Source organism: Salmo salar, chromosome 13 (genome assembly GCF_965601325.2).
Source record: "Salmo salar chromosome 13, fSalSal1, whole genome shotgun sequence".
Lineage (NCBI taxonomy): Eukaryota > Metazoa > Chordata > Actinopteri > Salmoniformes > Salmonidae > Salmo > Salmo salar.
Window position 1 is genome coordinate 56,734,691 of NC_138303.1, and position 19,399 is coordinate 56,754,089.

At 43.7% G+C, this 19,399-nt stretch overlaps 2 protein-coding genes across 3 annotated transcripts; both read left to right on the forward strand.

Annotated features, from left to right (window-relative positions):
• The first annotated feature begins 1,095 nt into the window (after window positions 1-1,095).
• On the forward strand, window positions 1,096-11,891 carry lcp2 (lymphocyte cytosolic protein 2). 2 transcript variants are annotated; one of them, XM_014136492.3, is made up of 21 exons: window positions 1,096-1,610; window positions 1,757-1,819; window positions 1,952-1,998; window positions 2,189-2,254; window positions 2,351-2,379; window positions 2,503-2,543; window positions 2,674-2,857; window positions 3,061-3,158; window positions 3,258-3,324; window positions 3,433-3,534; window positions 3,621-3,646; window positions 3,961-3,980; window positions 4,234-4,338; window positions 4,794-4,818; window positions 5,831-5,843; window positions 5,979-6,054; window positions 6,193-6,236; window positions 6,367-6,452; window positions 10,141-10,215; window positions 10,471-10,620; window positions 10,957-11,891. In XM_014136492.3, exons 1-21 carry the CDS (start codon window positions 1,533-1,535, stop codon window positions 11,092-11,094), a joined length of 1,533 nt encoding a protein of 510 aa, XP_013991967.1. In that variant the 5' UTR covers window positions 1,096-1,532; the 3' UTR covers window positions 11,095-11,891.
• A 5,309-nt stretch (window positions 11,892-17,200) lies between these two features.
• LOC106567483 (forkhead box protein I3-A) lies at window positions 17,201-19,028 on the forward strand. The gene is made up of 2 exons (XM_014136756.3): window positions 17,201-17,947; window positions 18,142-19,028. Exons 1-2 carry the CDS (start codon window positions 17,353-17,355, stop codon window positions 18,681-18,683), a joined length of 1,137 nt encoding a protein of 378 aa, XP_013992231.1. The 5' UTR covers window positions 17,201-17,352; the 3' UTR covers window positions 18,684-19,028.
• The last annotated feature ends 371 nt before the right edge of the window (window positions 19,029-19,399 follow it).

Consider the following 19,399-nt stretch of genomic DNA (forward strand, 5'->3'; position numbering starts at 1 on the left):
TATCTGTAACAGTTTGGGTTTAGAGTGTCTCCACCTTTGAAGAGGGGGATGACCGCAGCAGCTTTCCAATCTTTAGGAATCTCAGACGATACGAAAGAGAGGTTGAACAGGCTAGTAATAGGGGTTGCAACAATTGCAGTGGATAATTTTAGAAAGAGAGGGTCCAGATTGTCTAGCCCAGCTAATTTGTAGGGGTCCAGATTTTACAGCTCTTTCAGAACATCAGCTATCTGGATTTGGGTGAAGGAGAAGCGGGGGGGGGGGGGGGGGGGGGGCCTTTGGCAAGTTGCTGCGTGGGGGTAGGGGTAGCCAGGTGGAAAGCATGGGTTTCCATATACATACACATACATGTATTTGTATGTACATATACATACATACAAATACACATACATGTATATATATATATATATGAACGTATTTTTTTTTTGTATTTTCCTTTATTATTTCCCGCAAACCCTACCACCCCTCCCCTAGTTGGAGTAAACTAATAAAGGCTTACACATAGTATATACATTTTACGGACACAATCTATTTTTCAATAGTTTTATTTTGTTTGTCTTTAGTCCTTGCCTTCCTCTAACCTCCACCTTTCCCATCTATTTCTGATGTCCATTCAGTTTGATTTCCACTTGCCACATATTTTTATCTGTGCTATTTCACAAAACTCTGAATCTATATACATTTTACATTTGTTATCTTGTTGTTATTAGTCACACCCTTCAGCTCCATTCAAACCCTTCCCATCTACCTCTTAACACCATCCATATTGGATTTCTATTTGCCATATATTTTTCAACTTTGTTTACAAGTTAATGACCTTGCTGAAGTCTCAAATCATTGTAGTAATAGCAGCCATTTATGTGAATTGTGTGTGTGGGGGGGGTCGAAGGGGGATGGAGGGGGTTTAGTGAGTGTCATTAGGCATAGTGTGTAGGTTATGCTCCTAGCTATGTTATCTGGTATTTTTCTTACAAGGGGCTGTACTTCCCCTTGCTGTTGCCACCACTACTGTCATCATCAACAGGAAACGCAAGAGGAAGTTTGCTTTCTTTCTTTTCTCAGAGCTCTCAGAGAACAGACTAGCTTTTAAGATATTGACATTTAAATGTATATGTTGCTGTTGTCTGGACTTCAGATCATACATAACTCTTGGTGAATGGATTTCATCACCTACCAGCCACTTGACATCACACCTGACACGATTTCACAGAATAGATTTTTTTCTACTTTTGCCCTCAGATAGCACTTGTGGTGGGTGTTGTTCTGCCTCTTTTCTGTGTTATGAAAGAGTGATATCTTCCCATTTTATTTCTCTGAACACTGTTCAGGCTGCACACTTCCTCCGCACAGCGCCAGACAGAGCATTGCCAAGGGTGTCGCAGCAAGATACAAGGAGCCATTTTCTGACAGGCCTCAAAGTCAAACATGGCTATGGATATGACTGCCCCGTAACAGAGGAGGTTTCCCAGCCAGCTGTCTTTCAAAGGAGTTGGTAAATACTTCATTTATATTCAGAAGACAGAGGGGAAACAATGAGTTTTGACAGAGTGCCATCCAAGTCAGAGGTCATGGGCTGGAATCCACACCAATTGTCAGACTACATGAGGAGGGTAAGTCATTTTCAGGTTAATTTTGCACCTTTTGTTGACAGTTCACAACCTGTAAAAGCTTTCCTTAATTCTCTGTCATACAACATCATATTCAAAGCTGTTTCACAGTGTCCATATTAATTCCTTTTTTTCTTTTTTTTTTACAGTTGGAGTTAAGTGGATGTGACAAAGTCATCGTGAAATGTAACATAAATGGGCAAAGGTTCTTGGTAAGAGATATGAAGCAAATGTGTGTCCCTTTTCCCACGTGTTCCTAGTTGGACTGGAAGACAAAATAATTAATCTTTGGACTGTCATGTAATATATCACTTGATGGAAATACTTAATCTATCATTTTGTAGAACATGAGTGAAAATGACATTCAGAAATTCCCCAAAGTCCATTCACCGTGAGTATTTCATAAATTTCTCTTGAATTTTGTTAAACTGAACATTTCAACAATTACATCAAACCATTTTTACATGCTCACACGGAAAACCAGCATAGGCACCTAGGTAGACTAAGCACCCTGAAAAAGTACTCCACTTTTGGGTAAGGCAAAGTATTGACTGCCACAATGTTGTCTGCTCTTTTTACAGACTTATCTCCAAAATATGCTGTGAAATCAACAGGAAAGAAGAAAAAAGGCCATTCTTTACTAAAAGGTGTGCACTTCTTGCAATTCTTAGCTATTAAACTTTAGTAGTTTAATTCAAAGCAATATCCAAGCACAATCTTGCTCTCCTCTGTATTTTCTCCAGATCTGCAGCACCAAAATATCATGAACCAGGTATGTATTATTTAGAATTTGAAAGCATAGACCTTACCCTAGATCAAGTTATTATGATTGACATAGAAGCAATTGGACCATGATAAATGGAAAATTTTACCATTCTTCTGCTACCTACTGCAGATACATCACAAGAGGTTCAGCCCTGGGGACCTGATGAATTTGTAAGTCTGTATTTGGCTATGTTACTTTACTGCATTCCATTCCTCCCTGTTGAATTAATCTCAAGTCTTGTTCCTCTCTGGATTATTTATCTTTTCATCAGTATTTAACTTGGTTGTCTGTCACTCCCAGGATGAGGTGAGTGATGATGACTATGAAAGCCCAGATGCTGATGATGATGACGGCAGTGTGGGCGATTATGAGTCACCGACACAGGATAGTGACAACGACTATGAGCCACCTCCGTCTGAGCCGCCTGATGAGATTCCCCATAAACTCTGTGCTGCCAAGCGCATGGCTGAAGATGACTACATTGGTATGGAGACATCAGTATAAGACTGCCATGCAAAACTGCTCTCACAAAGGACATATGTTGCCACTTTGTATTGTCCCACATTGATTACAATTTGTGTGTGAATGTTTCCGTCCGTCCGTCCATCCGTCCGCGTCTGTCTGTCTGTCTGTCTGTCTGTGTATCTGTCTGTCTGTGTATCTGTCTGTATCTGTCTCTGTGTTTAGATAGCTGTACTGCGGTGCGGGGTACTATAAGGCAACCACCTCCACCACCTCAACGCCCTGGGCCTGGTCCTCCACTCCCCTCCGCCAGTCGCCCTAGTGTGAGTATGTCCCCTCTGACTGCACCCCTCTTTCACTCCTCCACTCTCTCTCCTTTCACTCAGTCCTTCATCATCACGTTAAACTCCTTGTTTCTGCAGCTAGAGGAGCCTCCCCCACCCAGAAGGGAGCAATCTCCCCAGCGCCCTGGCAGACTCCCTGGTAAGAGTAAGTGTACACTCTGGAATGTTAGTATCTCACTATAAATATAGCATTTAACACTTTTTAGTCACTTGTATTGATTTTTACCTTGTCTTTTCATATTGTCTTTTAAAGTGCCCGCTCCTTTCTCAAGTGCTCCCCCTGCTCCACTGGTTGACCGCAGAATAAAGCCCACCAAACTGGATCGAACAAACCTTAATGAATCTCCAATACCAGGTACTCTCACACCAATCTTAACCTAGCAAGCAAAAGTTTACTACAGCAGTTGTCTGTTCTTACACCTGCTCTGTTTGTCCACACAGCAAGGAAGTTGAACACAACAGATAGGGTGAGAATTACATTTGATTATGTTCTAATTTGTCCTATATTGTGTCCAAACAACTTTCTTCTCATCCCTACATCATCGCTCAATGTCAAGTGAAGACAAATATACACATATATCTTTTATGTGCTTGCTGTAGTTATATTTAGCTTTTTTTATAACTGTTATATTTAGCTTTTTTTATAACTGTATACATTTTAGCTAGAAGCATGTCTACATGTGAGTGTTTAAAGGCCATCCCAGAATCTTTAATAATAGTTTGATATAGGTAGATTTCACAATGAAGTATATGACATGTTTGTTTTTCCTCACACACACAGCCTGCTCCACATTTATGGAGGTAAAGAAGTCTCTTTTTTTTGTGTATTGCTTTCCTTCATATGACTTCTCTCAATTCTATTTCATGTCATTGACAATGCACCGCCTTCCATGTTTGAATTGTGACTGCACATGTGCATTTGTGCCACATTTGTTGTACATACAGTCAGTTCTATAACTGTACCTTTCTCAAGAAACGAAACAAGCTACAACTGAAATGTTCACTACTCTGACCAGTATGGGAACCTCTGACTTCACGTCCCATCTATTTCCAGGCCTCAGACAGAAGAGAGGAGTCCGGACCCTCCCAGGATGCCCAAACCTCCCCTCCCTCTGTCAGCTAGAGTCATCAGGAGCAGCTCGTCGGTGGGCAACAGCAGGTCTGCACTGCATCGAGCTTCCCTTCATGCTCCATACAGCACAGCTCCAGACACATTATGTTATATACACTACATATCAGCTGATCCTTAAATAAACACACTGTGGTTCAGTGGTTAGGGAAGTACAGCACACTCCATCAGGAATACATGGGGTGGAGGAGTGGAACTGTGGTTGTTTAGTTAGCGGGAGCTATTTGAGCTGGGGTGAATCACTGCCACAGATCACTCCTTTGTAGGACCTTTGCTTGTGGTGCAAAGGAGAAGCTCTCTGCATCACGATATGTGTATCATTTTAGTATTACCCTTCCAGTTTTCCATCTGTGTTTCATTTGATTTGTTGGCTGTTGCACATATTTGGCTAAATCTTTGTGCTCGCTTACTCAGTTTAACCCTAATTAGAAATATGCAAGTGAATATAACAACTCATTCATCTGTAATTTCCATTTCTGTTGCAGATATGTGCCTGGTGCAAGAAATGAGGTAAGGCTATTTCACTGGATCACCACAACGGTGGAAGTTTTTTATTTTTATTTTACCTTTATTTTACCAGGTAAGTTGACTGAGAACACATTGTCATTTACAGCAACGACCTGGGGAATAGTTACAGGGGAGAGGAGAGGGGATGAATGAGCCAATTGTAAGCTGGTGATGATTAGGTGACCGTGATGGTACGAGGGCCAGATTGGGAATTTAGCCAGGACACCAGGGTTAACACCCCTACTCTTACGATAAATGCCATGGGATCTTTAGGGACCACAGAGTGTCAGGACACCCGTTAAAAGTCCCATCTGAAAGACGGCACTCTACACAGGGCAATGTCCCCAATCACTTCCCTGGGGCATTGTTTTTTGTTTTTTTTTAAGACCAGAGGAAAGGGTGCAGCATCTGGTTCATCCAGGGACCAACCTGGACCAACCCTGCTTAGCTTCAGAAGCAATCCAGCAGTGGGATGCAGGGTGCTAATAAGGATTTTGAAACTGTGTATTTAGCTTCACTAAACCTCTACTTATTCCTGGTTCTAACATGCGTCCTTTGTCCTGATCTTGTCCACATTATGATTGTGCCCACATTTTTTGCCAGGTGTAGTGAGAAAATAAAAGACGCATTGTGATCTGATTGTGATCAGATCTTCCTGACCACTCATTGTGTCTGGATATCTTGCAAGTGTAGATGGATCTGGATAGTGAAAACATTTAAATCATCATTATCCCGCCCTCTAAAATCATTGACAGGTGGCATGTGTCTTTAAATAAAAAAATATTATATATCCCTTCAAATAATAACCAGGAAATCTGGTCACAATGCGGACATAGTGAACGGATAAATTACATATTTAATACCATGTGTAGACACGTATCTGGAAAAAGTGGGCACAATCAGAATGTGGACAAGGTCAAAACAAAGAACTCATGTTAGCACCAGATATAAACGGGGCTTGAGAAAAGGCTGTAGTTCCACCTCATACCATGTTTCTCTCTTATGTCATCAACAGGTACGAAAGGAAGGTAAGCCATTTTCTAAAAGCTTTTTCTTCTTGTATAAGGGAACTTTACATTATACTTCATCTTCATCCTGTTTTACCCTGAAGGACTATGCAGTATGTCTTTCATTCTCATAATGATTATATGTATCTCTTCTAGTGTCTATGGCCAAATCCTTCAACTCCAACACATTTCCTAGACCAGGGCTCCCTACACCACCCTTACATTCAGACTGGTAAGATCAGTTGTTTTGTCATGTCAAAGTTAGGAATGAAAATGGCTTATATGGAGGACATAACTTTGCAGAGGTGATGGAATTCAAAGGTTAACATTTGAATGGTAATCTGTAAACTCTTGTTCCATCTCTCTCCAGCTTGCCACCTAATATCGCTACAACTGCTTCAAGACTGCAGGCATGTGAGTTCTGTATTTTCACTTCAGTCCCCACTCTACTCTGGTAAATGGAACTGTGTGACTCACAACTTACAACTATGACTCACAACTTCTCGATTGATATCTGATTGGATTCTCCTTTTTCCTTTCTAAGCTTTCTCACACAGGAGCAAGATTATGCCCGTGCCGTCACCTGTGCAAGCTTCCATGCCTCCACCGGCAGACCTAGAGGATGAACAGGTGACCTACCATACAGACAGCCCGACAGACAGACAGATTCTCGAATATGAACGTACTTACGTTGGACCTGCTCTAGTGATGCAATGACTTGCATAGCTCAGTAGGTGGCGACATTGTATTGTTCTTCTTTATTTATTTTTTAATTTATTTTATTTCACCTTTATTTAACCAGGTAGGCTAGTTGAGAACAAGTTCTCATTTACAACTGCGTCCTGGCCAAGATAAAGCAAAGCAGTGTGACACAAACAACAACACAGAGTTACACATGGAATAACTTCTAAGGGAGTACTGTAGATTCTGGCTGCAGCCCCTAGTCTCAATTGCTGCAGTGTCTACGAGCAGAGCCCTTTGACTCTATGTGAGACAGTCAGCTCCTAATGAATCAATCAAATATTTCAGTAGGCCCTCATACAGTACTGTATGTGCAAATAATGGTAATTTTGAGCATTTAATCAATCATTCAATCAAATGTATTTATAAAGCCCTTCTTACATCAGCAGATGTCACAAAACGCTGTACAGAAACCCAGCCTAAAACCCCAAACAGCAAGCAATGCAGATGTAGAAGCACGGTGGCAAGGAAAAACTCCCTAGAAAGGCAGGAACCTAGGAAGAAACCTAGAGAGGAACCAGGCTCTGAGGGGTGGCCAGTCCTCTTCTGGCTGTGTCGGGTGGAGATTATAAGAGTACGTGGCCATTAAGGCCAGATTGTTCTTCAAGATGTTCAAATGTTCATAGATGACCAGCAGGGTTGTAGAGGGTGCAACAGGTCAGTACCTCAGGACTAAATGTTAGTCAGCTTTTCATAGCCGAGCATTCAGAGGTTGAGACAGCAGGTGCGGTAGAGAGAGAGAGAGATTTTGAAAACAGCAGGTCTGGGACAAGGTAGCACGTCCGGTGAACATAGCCGCAGGCAGAACTGTTGAAACTGGAGCAGTAGCACGACCAGGTGGACTGGGGACAGCCAGGAGTCATCAGGCCAGGTAGTCCTGAGGCATGGTCCTAGAGCTCAGGTCCTCCGGGAGGGGAGGGACAGCGAGAGAATTAGAGGGAGATTACTTAAATTCACACAGGACAACAGGTAAGACAGGAGAATTACACCGGATACAGTGCATTCATTTATTACGTGACAGGCTTATTCTAAAATGGATTAAATCGTTTTTTCCCCTCATCAATCTATACAGAATACCCCATAATGACAAAGCAAAACATATTTTTTGAAATGTTTGCAAATTTAGAAGAAAAATAAGAAAGAAATAACACATAAGTATTTAGACCCTTTACTCGTTACTTTGTGGAAGCACCTTTGGCAGTGATTACAGCCTTGTGTCTTCTTGGGTATGATGCTACAAGCTTGGCACACCTGTATTTGGGGAGTTTCTCCCATTCTTCACTGCAGATCTTCTCAAGCTCTGGAAAGTTGGATGGGGAGCATCGCTGCACAGCTATTTTCAGGTCTCTCCAGAGATGTTCAATTAGGTTCAAGTCTGGGCTCTGGCTGGGACACTCAAGGACATTCAGAGACTTGTCCCGAAGCCACTCCTGCGTTGTCTTGGCTGTGTGCTTAGGGTCGTTGTCCTGTTGGAAGGTGAACCTTCAACCCAGTCTGAGATCCTGAGCGCTCTGGAGCAGGAGGATCTCTCTGTACTCTGCTCCCTTCATCTTTCCCTCGATCCGGACTAGTCTCCCAGTCCCTGCGGCTGAAAAACATCCCCACAGTATGATGCTGCCACCACTATGCTTCACTGTAGGGATGGTGCCAGGTTTCCTCCAGACGTGACGTTTGGCATTCAGGCCAAAGAGTTCATCCCTGTTTTCATTAGACCAGAGAATCTTGTTTCTCATGGTCTGAGAGTCATTTAGATGCCTTTTGGCAAACTCAAAGTGGGCTGTCTTGTGCCTTTTACTGAGGAGTGGCTTCCGTCTGGCCACTCTACCATAAAGGCCTGATTGGTGGAGTGCTGCAGAGATGATTGTCCTTCTACTCTGGAGCTCTGTCAGAGGGACCATTGGATTCTTGGTCACTTCCCTGACCAAAGCCCTTCTCCCCCGATTGCTCAGTTTTTGGCCTGGCGGCCAGCTCTAGGAAGAGTCTTGGTGGTTCCAAACTTCTTCCATTTAAGAATGATGGAGGCCACTGTGTTTTTGGGGACCTTCAATGCTGCAGACATGTTTTGGTACCTTTCCCCAGATCTGTGCCTCGACACAATCCTATCTCGGAGCTCTACAGACAATTCCTTCTACCTCATGGCTTGGTTTTTGCTCTGACATGCACTGTCAACTGTGGGACCTTATATAGACAAGTGTGTGCCTTTCCAAATCATGTCCAATCAATTTAATTTACCACAGGTGGACTCCAGTCAAGTTGTAGAATCATCTGAAGGATGATCAATGCAAACAGAATGCACCTGAGCTCAATTTCTAGTGTCATATTAAAGGGTCTGAATACTTATGTTTTTTCTTTTCGCTTTGTCATTATGGGATTTTGTGTGTAGATTGATGAGGATTTTTATTTATTTAATCCATTTTAGAATAAGGCTGTAACATAACATGTGGGAAATGTCAAGTGGGACACTGTGGCTCCGCCCGACAATTCCCTCGCACAGGGCCAACCAGGCAGGATATAACCCCACCCACTTTGCAACAGCATAACCCCTACACCACTAGAGGGATATCAACAGACTACCAACTTACTACCCTGAGACAAGGCTGAGTATAGCCCACGAAGATCTCCTCCGACGCACAAGCCCGACGGGGAGCAAAACCAGACAGGAAGATAATGTCTGACTCAACCCACTCAAGTAACGCACCCCTCCTAGGGACAGCATGGAAGAGCACTAGTAAGCCAGTGACTCAGCCCTCGTAATAGGGTCAGAGGCAGAGAATCCCAGTTGAGAGAGGGAACCTGGGCAGGCAGAGACAGCAAGGGCAGTTTGTCGCTCCAGTACCTTGCCGTTCAACTTCGCCAGACTACACTCAATCATAGGACCTACTGACCTATTGAAGAAATGAGTCTTCAGTAAAGACTTTAAGGTCGAGACTGAGTCTGCGTCTCTCACATGGATATGCAGACCATTCCATAAAAATGTAGCTCTGTAGGAGAAAACCCTGCCTCCAGCTGTTTGCTTAGAAATGCTAGAGACAATAAGGAGGCCTGGGTCTTGTGACCGTAGCATACGTATAGGTATGTACGGCAGGACCAAATCGGAGAGATAGATAATGCTTTGTAGGTTAGCAGTAAAACCTTGAAATCAGCCCTAGCCTTAACAGGAAGCCGGTGTAGAGACGCTAGCACTGGAGTAATATGTGATCACATTTTTGGGTTCTAGTCAGGATTCTAGCTGCCGAGTCTAGTACTAACTGAAGTTGATTTAGTGCTTTATCCGGGCAGCCGGAGAGTGGAGAATTGCAGTAGTCTAACCTAGAAGTGACAAAAGCATGGATTAGCTTTTCTGCACATTTTTGGACAAAAAGTTTCTGATTTAGGCAATGTTACGAAGATGGAAAAAATATTCTTGATAGGTTCGTAAAAGACGACAACTCACTTCTATTGAAACATTTGGAAACATTGCAAACGTAGCAATTGTTGTTGTGACATGGTTTTTGTCTGAATCCTATTACAGAAATTAGTAACAGGTCACAAATCCCATATTATTGATGTGTGATTGTGTTCCTGTGTGAATGTGTAGGACATGAACCCTCAGTGGTACGTTGGCCAGGTGACACGGGGCCAAGCGGAGGGCTGTCTCAGACGGGTCAATAAGGTGAGGCGTCTTCTGCTGCCAATATTACTCACACACCTGGTTGACTGTAATAACTCTCGTTCATGCACTGTACTTACAGATTCATCGTGACAATGGTTTTTGAAGGGGACAATGAAATATCATATATAGTCCAATGTTCAAAATGACAATATTATTTAAATAAAAATGTATAGTTCACCAGTGCTCTGTGGTGATAGAATACAACACAAACACCACTATGATGAGCAGTGTTTTTCTGTTTCATTTGCTGATTAGGATGGTGCATTCCTGGTACGAGACAGTTCTAAGCGCTCGTCCATCCAGCCCTATACGCTCATGGTGCTTTACCAGGACAAAGTCTACAATATCCAGATTCGCTGCGAACAGAATGAGTTTCTGCTGGGAACTGGTCTTAAGGCCTCAGAGGTACACAATATCTACCTCATTCATCCTAAGGCTAGGAGTTGTTCCTGATCAGGTCAAATGGTCAAAAATAAATTCATAGCCCTAATTATGACCAGTCAGAGTAACATGTGTAATTCTATATCATATTAGCAAGCACTCTGAGGATGACGTAGTGAGCTTTGTGAACTGAATCCATGCATCTGTAATCTGAAAGTTTGTTATGTAGTGCTTTTTTCCCCAAAATCAACTAGAAGATTTGATTAGATGTACAGCCTTCTGACATGTCTGTTTCAGCTTCTGTTATGATACGGCTGAATGAACCCCTGCTAATGGATGGGTTCCTGTTTTATGTTTCAGACCTTTCCGATGGTGGCACACATCATCAACCATTACAAACAGCAACCACTTCTGCTGATTGATGCTAAGAACCGTGAATCAGGTCAGCAGAACCAGTGTCCCCTGATCTACCCAGCAGGTCTCCATCCATCCTTTTAATAGAAACCTGGGGGAGGGAGAACAATAACATGGAGCAATAGTCAAGATTGGCATTGGTTTTAATAAAAGAATACCACTAAGTGACTCTTGGATGAAGAGTACGCCACTGTCAACTGTTTACGCGATGGACTTCAAAAAGAAAAGTCAATACCGGTTCAACAATATTTGTCGTTTTTTTTCTCTACTTATGTATTTATTTGAGTACGGAGACCACAGAAGCTGAAAATGTCCATGTGCGTTGCTCTCTGTTATTTTCCTGTTACAAGCCTAGATAGCAGCAAGATCTGCTGTGAATCAGAACCAGCATATATTATCCAAGTAAGGAAATAGTGGGGTAAACAGTCAATCACTACTGCTGAGCTTTCATAATATGGAATTGATTGGCTTCCAAATAAAACAGTATTTCTTTCCTGCATGGTTAAATGAAAGCAATATTATTTAATTTCTGACACTGTATGTTCCTTTATGTAGCTGTATTTACTGTTTAAACAATCTTTGAATTTTCTTATTGGAAACTTGTGGCAGAAATTCTACAAATCATTGGTCATTGATGGCGGCACACTAGAAAAACTTCACTGACCTCTGTGCCAAATTCTGCCCATCTTTTTCATTGACTTTTGTTTGCCTGAAACATAGACGATGACAAAAGGGTTGTCTCACTGCTGATCTGGTAGTGTAATATTAATACAAGTTCCAAAAAAATGTAAACATGTTGCATCTGCACCACTAACCTGTTGTAAAACATAATGCCTCACCACCGGTATCATAATCTGTGTATAAAAGCTTTATGTCCCTAATCTCAGATTTGTTTGTTATAATTTATACAAGCCTTACATTAGTGTAATGCATGTTAAACCTGACTCCTCTGCCTAGAAAGAAGATTTAAAGCGTACAGTATGTAAAATACAATAGCAGACAATATAACCCTCCTGGAGAGACAGACATGCTGTTGTGTCTGTGTCAGCACAGGAGGAGAGGATTACATCAATCACACTAACTGCCATCCTTGGCAGCCTACAAGATTTTTTTCTCCTGGAAATGAATCATAGAACACTTAACCTGTCCTTGCAGGCAACTTGAGAGAGACAACTCTGAGCTGATAAGGTGGGATATATCTTTGGGAGGAACAAATAATGAAGAGCAAAAACTACCCAACTGCCATATGCCTCTGTTTGCCCAAATTCAGGCTTGAATTATCTATGACTGTGCAGAAATGTTTGCAGTAAAGCCTGCATGGATCACTGAAATCAAAGCCCTCGCTCACCCCAAAAAAGTCCATGGCGGTACATACGTCCCTGTCTAAGTAAAAGTTTATTATTCTGCATGAAGAAGCCATAGACATCAAGCTCTCTGGAGCCACGCAGCCTGGTCTCATAGAAAAGAAGTAACATAGTAAATGAAAACCCAGGATACAAAGGAGCAGCAGGAGAGGTATTTGGAGTCATGGACGTGGGAGGAGATCCTCAGTGGCAAGGGTCCATGGAGCCAGGCTGGGGGGTACCAGCGCCCGAAGGCGGAGCTGGAGGAGTCGAAGAGGGAACGACGAGGGTACGAGGCGTTGTATCCTCCTATTCAGGAGGTGGAGAGGCAGCCCCAAAAACAGCCCCAAAAACATTCCCCGTGACCTAGTGTTTCTAGGTCACGGGGAAACCCTGACCTAACTTCCCGGGCTATTCGGAGGGAGCCGTGGAGCAAACCGGAGCCGAGAAAGGAGTCGAGCGCCGACCATGACGCGAGATTCCGGAAGGAGGTACTGGCAGAGAGGGCACGACTGAGCAGGCGTGCAGAGGGGCGAGCGATGAATTATGGGGTGATGCATTATGGGGTGATGCGCACTATCTCGCCCATCCGCACGCACAGTCCGGTGCGGTCGGTACGGGCTCCGCAGCGTTGCCGTGCTAGAGTTGGCACTCAGCCAGGAAGGAGTGTGCCTGCTCAGCGCATCTGGCCGCCAGTGCGTCTCCTCGGCCCAGCTTACCCTGCGCCTGCTCTATGCACGGCAACCCTCATCCCCCAGCACAGCCCAGCTCGCCCTGTGCCAGCGCTCCGCCCTAGCCGGGCTACAGGGACCATCCAGCCAGGACGGAGTGTGCCAGCCCTGAGCTCCAGACCTCCAGTGCACCTCCACGGCCCAGTGTGCCTCATGCCTGCTCTGCGCACCCAGTCTCCTGTAAGTCTTCCCAGTCCGGGGTGACCGGTCCCAGCTCCACGCAGGAGGGATCCAGTGACGCTCCTCAGCCCGGAGCTTCCAGTGATGCTCCTCAGCCCGGAGCCTCCAGCGACGCTCCCCAGTCAGGAGCCTCCAGCGACGCTCCCCAGTCAGGAGCCTCCAGCGACGCTCCCCAGCCCGGAGCCTCCAGCGACGCTCCCCAGCCCGGAGCCTCCAGCGACGCTCCCCAGCCCGGAGCCTCCAGCGACGCTCCCCAGCCCGGAGCCTCCAGCGACGCTCCCCAGCCCGGAGCCTCCAGCGACGCTCCCCAGCCCAGAGCCTCCAGCGACGCTCCCCAGTCAGGAGCCTCCAGCGACGCCTCTCAGCCCGGGGCCTCCAGCGACACCTCTCAGCCCAGAGTCTTCGGAACGGGAGCTACGCCCAGAGCCAGAGCCACCTCCGTAGTGGGAGGAGTGGCGAAGGGGGGGTGTAGCACAGGAACCGTCGTTGACGGTGGCCACCCTCCCTTCCCTCCCTTTAGGTTTGGGGTTGGTTTTGTGGGGTTTTTTTTTGGGGGGGGGGGGGGGGGGGGGGTACTGGGGGGGGGGGGGGGGGGTGCTGTCACGCCCTGACCAGTAAAGGGGTCAATTGTAATTGTAGTATGGTCAGGGCGTGGCAGGGGGTGTTTGCTTTGTGTGTTTTGGGGTTTTGGTTCTAGGGGATTTTGGTTCTAGTTTTCCATTTCTATGTTTCTTTTTCTATGTGTGGCCAGGTATGGCTTCCAATCAGAGGCAGGTGTCTTTCGTTGTCTCTGATTGGAAGCCATACTTAGGCAGCCTGTTTTTCCTGTGTTTTTGTGGGTGGTTGGTTTTGGCATAGTCTGTGTACCTTGCAGAACTGTTGTTTGTCGGTTTATTGTTTTCGTTTAAGTGTTCACTTTATTAAGTAATAAAAGAAGATGAGCACTATACCCGCTGCGTTTTGGTCCCCCTTCATCGACACCTGTGACAGATACTATTCCATCTGGAACTCTCATGCCGTTTAGAGGTGTAACCAGACCTGACCTTTTTGAAATACACTCCTGTTGACTATCCAGGAAAAATGTATTTCTCCTTGCTCCCTCAGTTGAATGATAGATATATATGTGCTTTATTTCAAAGGGATGTTGTATTTATTCCTTATGTTACAACTTACTGGAATTAATTTGTTAATATAACCTGGGTGGTTTCCGTTCTGAATGCTGATCGGCTGAAAGCTGTGGTATATCAGACCGTATACAATGGGTATGACAAAAAAAAACTACATTACTTTGGTAACCAGTTTGTAATAGCAATAAGGCACCTTGGGGATTTGTGGTATATGGCCAATATACCATGGCTAACATAAGAACATACATTAGCATTAACTGTACTTTTTGTGATGAGCATCCAGAAACATTTTTGAATGTATTTTGGCATTGTCTACATGTAAAGAGATTATGGCAAGATATCTGCGAATTTATAATTGATAATATTCTTGATGACTTTTGTTTATTATGGGAAAATGTGCTGCTCGGTTTCCTTAACTATAGTAAGGATAAAGAAAGACAATTTCACATTTAATTGTGCTAATGGCGAAATGTCATATTCATTCATATAAATTCACAAATAAAAAAACGTTCTTGTTTTCTAAAAGGAGTTCGAGCAGTACATTAAAATAATTCTACATTATTTGAATAAGAAGGCTGTAAAAACAGTCAATAGGTAGGTGTATGTCAATACGTGTCTGTAATTTGTTGTACACCCCTAGGTCCTGCCTCCAGGGCAAGATTCATGACAACAGAGATCGCCAGCTTGTATCATAAAACCTGGAAATGAGTTACCTCTGGTTCGTTCAGCCGTCCCTATGGGGAAAATTAATGGGGAATGAATAAACGCCGAAAATAAGGTCTGAGGTTAACACAGGTTTAGGAGATTTTGTTCTATGAGATAATATCAGTCATGACCTTTCTGAATTATGAAGCCTTTATGTACTTTTTAAAAATACATAAATGCTTCAAAATTCACAAAAAGGGACATTAGCTGATGAAGATAATATCATAGAACAAAACGTATAAGATCTCCTAAGTCTGTGTTTACCAATGACCATATTTTCGGTGATTATTTAAAAACCCTACAAAAACGGCAGTTATTTCAACATAGACAGGCTGGTTGTTTAGCAACAAAACCAGATGCATGTGCAATTATGTGGTAAAACAGACAGGGTTGGCTTAGATTGTTGAAAACATGTAAACTATATTTCGTCTCCAATGTTTCTTGAAAACATGAATACATTTGCACAATGATCACTTGTTTGTCTCTCAAATACATTGTTACATTTGATGGTTAGCTAGCTTGTGAATTTTAGCCATATTAGCAATGACATGAAATGAGTCAAAACACCTCAAAACAAGACATGGTATCACAGCCTGGTCTCATATACTAGACATAACATAGTAACTTAAATCCGGGCCACCTAAATTAGCAAGATATGTTACTTTTTGGTATGGTTACATAAGACAGAAGGTTACTTTAAGCAAAAATGAAAGGAGGGTGGTTGGTCAGGGTGAGTGAGTGAGTGGGTGGGCATATAACCCTAAGGTTGCGTGTTTGAATCTCATCACGGACAACTTTAGCATTTTAACTAATTAGCAACTTTTCAACTACTTACTACTTTATAGCTACTTTGCAACTACTTAGCATGTTAGCTAACCCTTCCCCTAACCCTAACCTTAACCTTTTAGTCACAACAAATTGGAATTCGTAACATATCATACATTTTTCAAATTCGTATCATATTGTACGTTTTGGACATTCGTTACCAGGGCCTAAAATTAACACCCGCCACCCGCCAAATGCGGGTAGATTTTGGCATTGGCGGGTAAGAATGTCTAATTCACCAGCCACGTTGGCGGATGGTCACACACAGGGCTCTACAATGCAAGAATTTAATTACATTTTGTTTCATATCTGGTAATACACAAATAAATAGGAATCCCTGCTGGGGGGCTGTGTACGCTGTGAGTGAAGTGCTGAAAGATTTGTTTTTAGAAACAATGCACACAGGCATAACAGTTGGTCTAACTACTAAAGTGAGACCTTATCCTCATGTTTCCAAAAATATTTTGACTGGTAAAAAATCTTAGTGGCTGGTAGATTTTTTTATCTACTTGCCACAGTGGCCGGTAGAACATGTAACATATTGTACATTTTGCAAATTCGTAACATATTGTACAAATTGCAATTTGTAAAACATATTATACGATTTGTAATTGAAATGGATGATGGACATCCACAAATTAATACACACCATACGAAACATAACATATACAAAAACTAGTGTCGTAGCTTTACGTACAGACTAATACGAAATGCTCTGAGACCTGGTTGGGTATCAAGAACAAGATGAAACTAGCTGAAACGAGTCACTTACTATTCCCCACATGGCAGTTTCTTTTCATTGTTGGTAGCTATCTGGCCACCCAGACTCACAACAACTCCCGGACTTCTGCCCATTGATGTGTGCACATCGTTTTTTGTGACGTTGTTAGCTAACCCATGTATAGGATTTCCCCAAAGAATAAGTTGCCTATTATTATATTAGAGTCTAAATTGTTATACATGCTTTTAAATTACTGTAATATTTGTAAATGTAGCACCAATTTCCCATTACTCAGTAAAACAATCATTTTTCCCATGTTCTGGGTGGGTGTCAAATTAAAATTGCAAAACATTTCACAGAGCTTAGACTAACTGCTGGTGGAGTACTGGTGGAATTCCACCTCCAATTCAAAGGGAATCCTCCACGCCTAAACCGGCCTAAACTCACTCAAATGCAAAGTGTGACACTGTCTCAGAAACAACCAATCAGAGCAGACGTGGGTGTCGCTGTAGTACTATAAATTGACCAGGTGAGACAGGTGGCAGGTTGTGATGCACCTGTACTGGACACAAAATAGTCTTGAACAGAGTGAAAGGCAAATTCACCTCTCAGCTAGAAGCAGAGGAACAGATAATACTGAAGAAAAGCGAGAGCCATTTATCAGACTGAAGAGACCAGCTGCCAATCGAAGGAACAGTCTGTGGGAGAGCATGACGTTGTTTGTGCCACAGAGCCTCTCTCCACCTCCATGTGGGACCCAGTACCCCAGTCTGAGACAGGAGTCTCCAGAGTTCAGCCTGTACAGCGACAGCTTCTGCAGCCCTCCAGCCGTGCCTAGCCTGCAGCAGGCCACCCCTCCTGCCTACGACCTGGGAGACTACACCAACCCTCCTACCAACCCTTACCTGTGGTTCAATAGCCCAGAGCTCAACAGTGTTCCCTACATAGGGGGACCCACGGGGCCAGCCTGTGGGCCCTATGTGCCCCAACACTACAACATGCAGAGGCCTTATCTGGGTGCTGATGGGCCGGGGGTTGGTGTAGGGGACCTGAGCTGGTTTTCCATGCCCTCTCAGGAAGAGCTGATGAAGCTAGTCAGGCCACCCTACTCGTACTCTGCCCTTATTGCCATGGCGATCCATGGGGCCCAAGACAGACGGCTCACCCTGAGCCAGATCTACCAATATGTAGCAGACAACTTCCCCTTCTACAACAAAAGCAAGGCCGGGTGGCAGAACTCTATTCGCCACAACCTCTCCCTCAATGACTGCTTCAAGAAGGTGCCCCGAGATGAGGATGATCCAGGTAAGAACATTTCCTCTGTTTTAAAAATTGGTCTTTTAATTTCAAGGTGTTCCATGTCGACACAATTTTCGATTTACAAAAGAGAAACGTATACATTTATAACCTTTTAAAAAATGATATTAACAGATATTAACTCTTGCCCAACTATGTGAGAGCAAATCCTCAACAAACATGTCTTATGTGTCTCCTTATAGGCAAGGGTAACTATTGGACCTTGGACCCCAACTGTGAGAAGAGGTTCGACAATGGCAACTTCCGTCGCAAGAGGAAGAGGAAGTCAGAATCCCTGCCTGGCGACGGGGGCTCCTCAGGTTCTGAGTCATTAGAGTCCAGCCCCAAACACCCCAACAACATGAGTGACGTGTCCAGCTCCTCTGACCGCGGCCCCTCCCCCATCTCTTCAGCCCCCTCCCTCTGCCTGAACAGCTTCCTGTCTCAGATGGCTGAAGTGGGGACGGAATCAAACACAGTAGTGGCAGATACCCTCCACACACCCAGGCTGCCTATAGAGGTACCCCAAAGGGCCTCTCCGTCCCAGGGATACGGCTCCTACTCTCCCAACGCTACAGTGCCTCACTGGGAGGTCCATATGTCTCATCCGCAGCAACCTACCATCCCTTCCTCCCCTCCCCTCTACCCTGGGGGCTACAGGGACTCTGTCCTCTCCCGGCTCAGCAGCCAGCTATACCCAGCCTTGGACTCAATGCTTTACCAACAGGAAGGCACAGAGGTGTAAAGCACAACTGATAGAGCCACTGTACTCCATAGGGCATTCTGCCTTTGGGCAAACTCTCACTACAATGTCTTCCTCAGCAGAGAATGAAACTGCACTGAACTCATACTAAAGAGGATGATTTACAATGTTTTTTTCCCCTCTTAATTGATTGTATGTATATTGTTTGCTGTTCCATATACTGTCTTTATAATATGAACTCAACTATCTGTAAAATATTTGAGGGATTCTTGGCTTTAATAAAACAAATGTGGGTTTTGTATGTGATGTACGTAAATGTCCTGTCATCAAGATCTTTTCAGTTTTTTTTAAATAAAGAACAACAAAAATAATAAATTCTCTGCTATATTTCTGGGAGTATTTATTGTATGAAAACACATTTAAAGAGGCAAATGCAGTATATGGTCACACTTCAAAACATGATTAATTCTGAAATAACAATTTAGGATCGTACTTAAACATGATATCATGCAGTTTGATCAAGATCTGATTGCCAGCGCCTTTGATTGAGATAAGACAAGTCAAGCTCCCATTACAGTCAATGATCTGAGAGACAGGGTGTGAAATGAGCGAGGCCAAGAAACCGTTAAACACTGAACAGGATGGGGGAGAAGACAGGTGAGAGCCAGGGTAAAAAAAGATATATGCAACAGAACTTGTTCCTCAAGGTTGCCCTCTGCTCCCATTTACAGTTACAGCCCCCTCTCATCACCTCTATC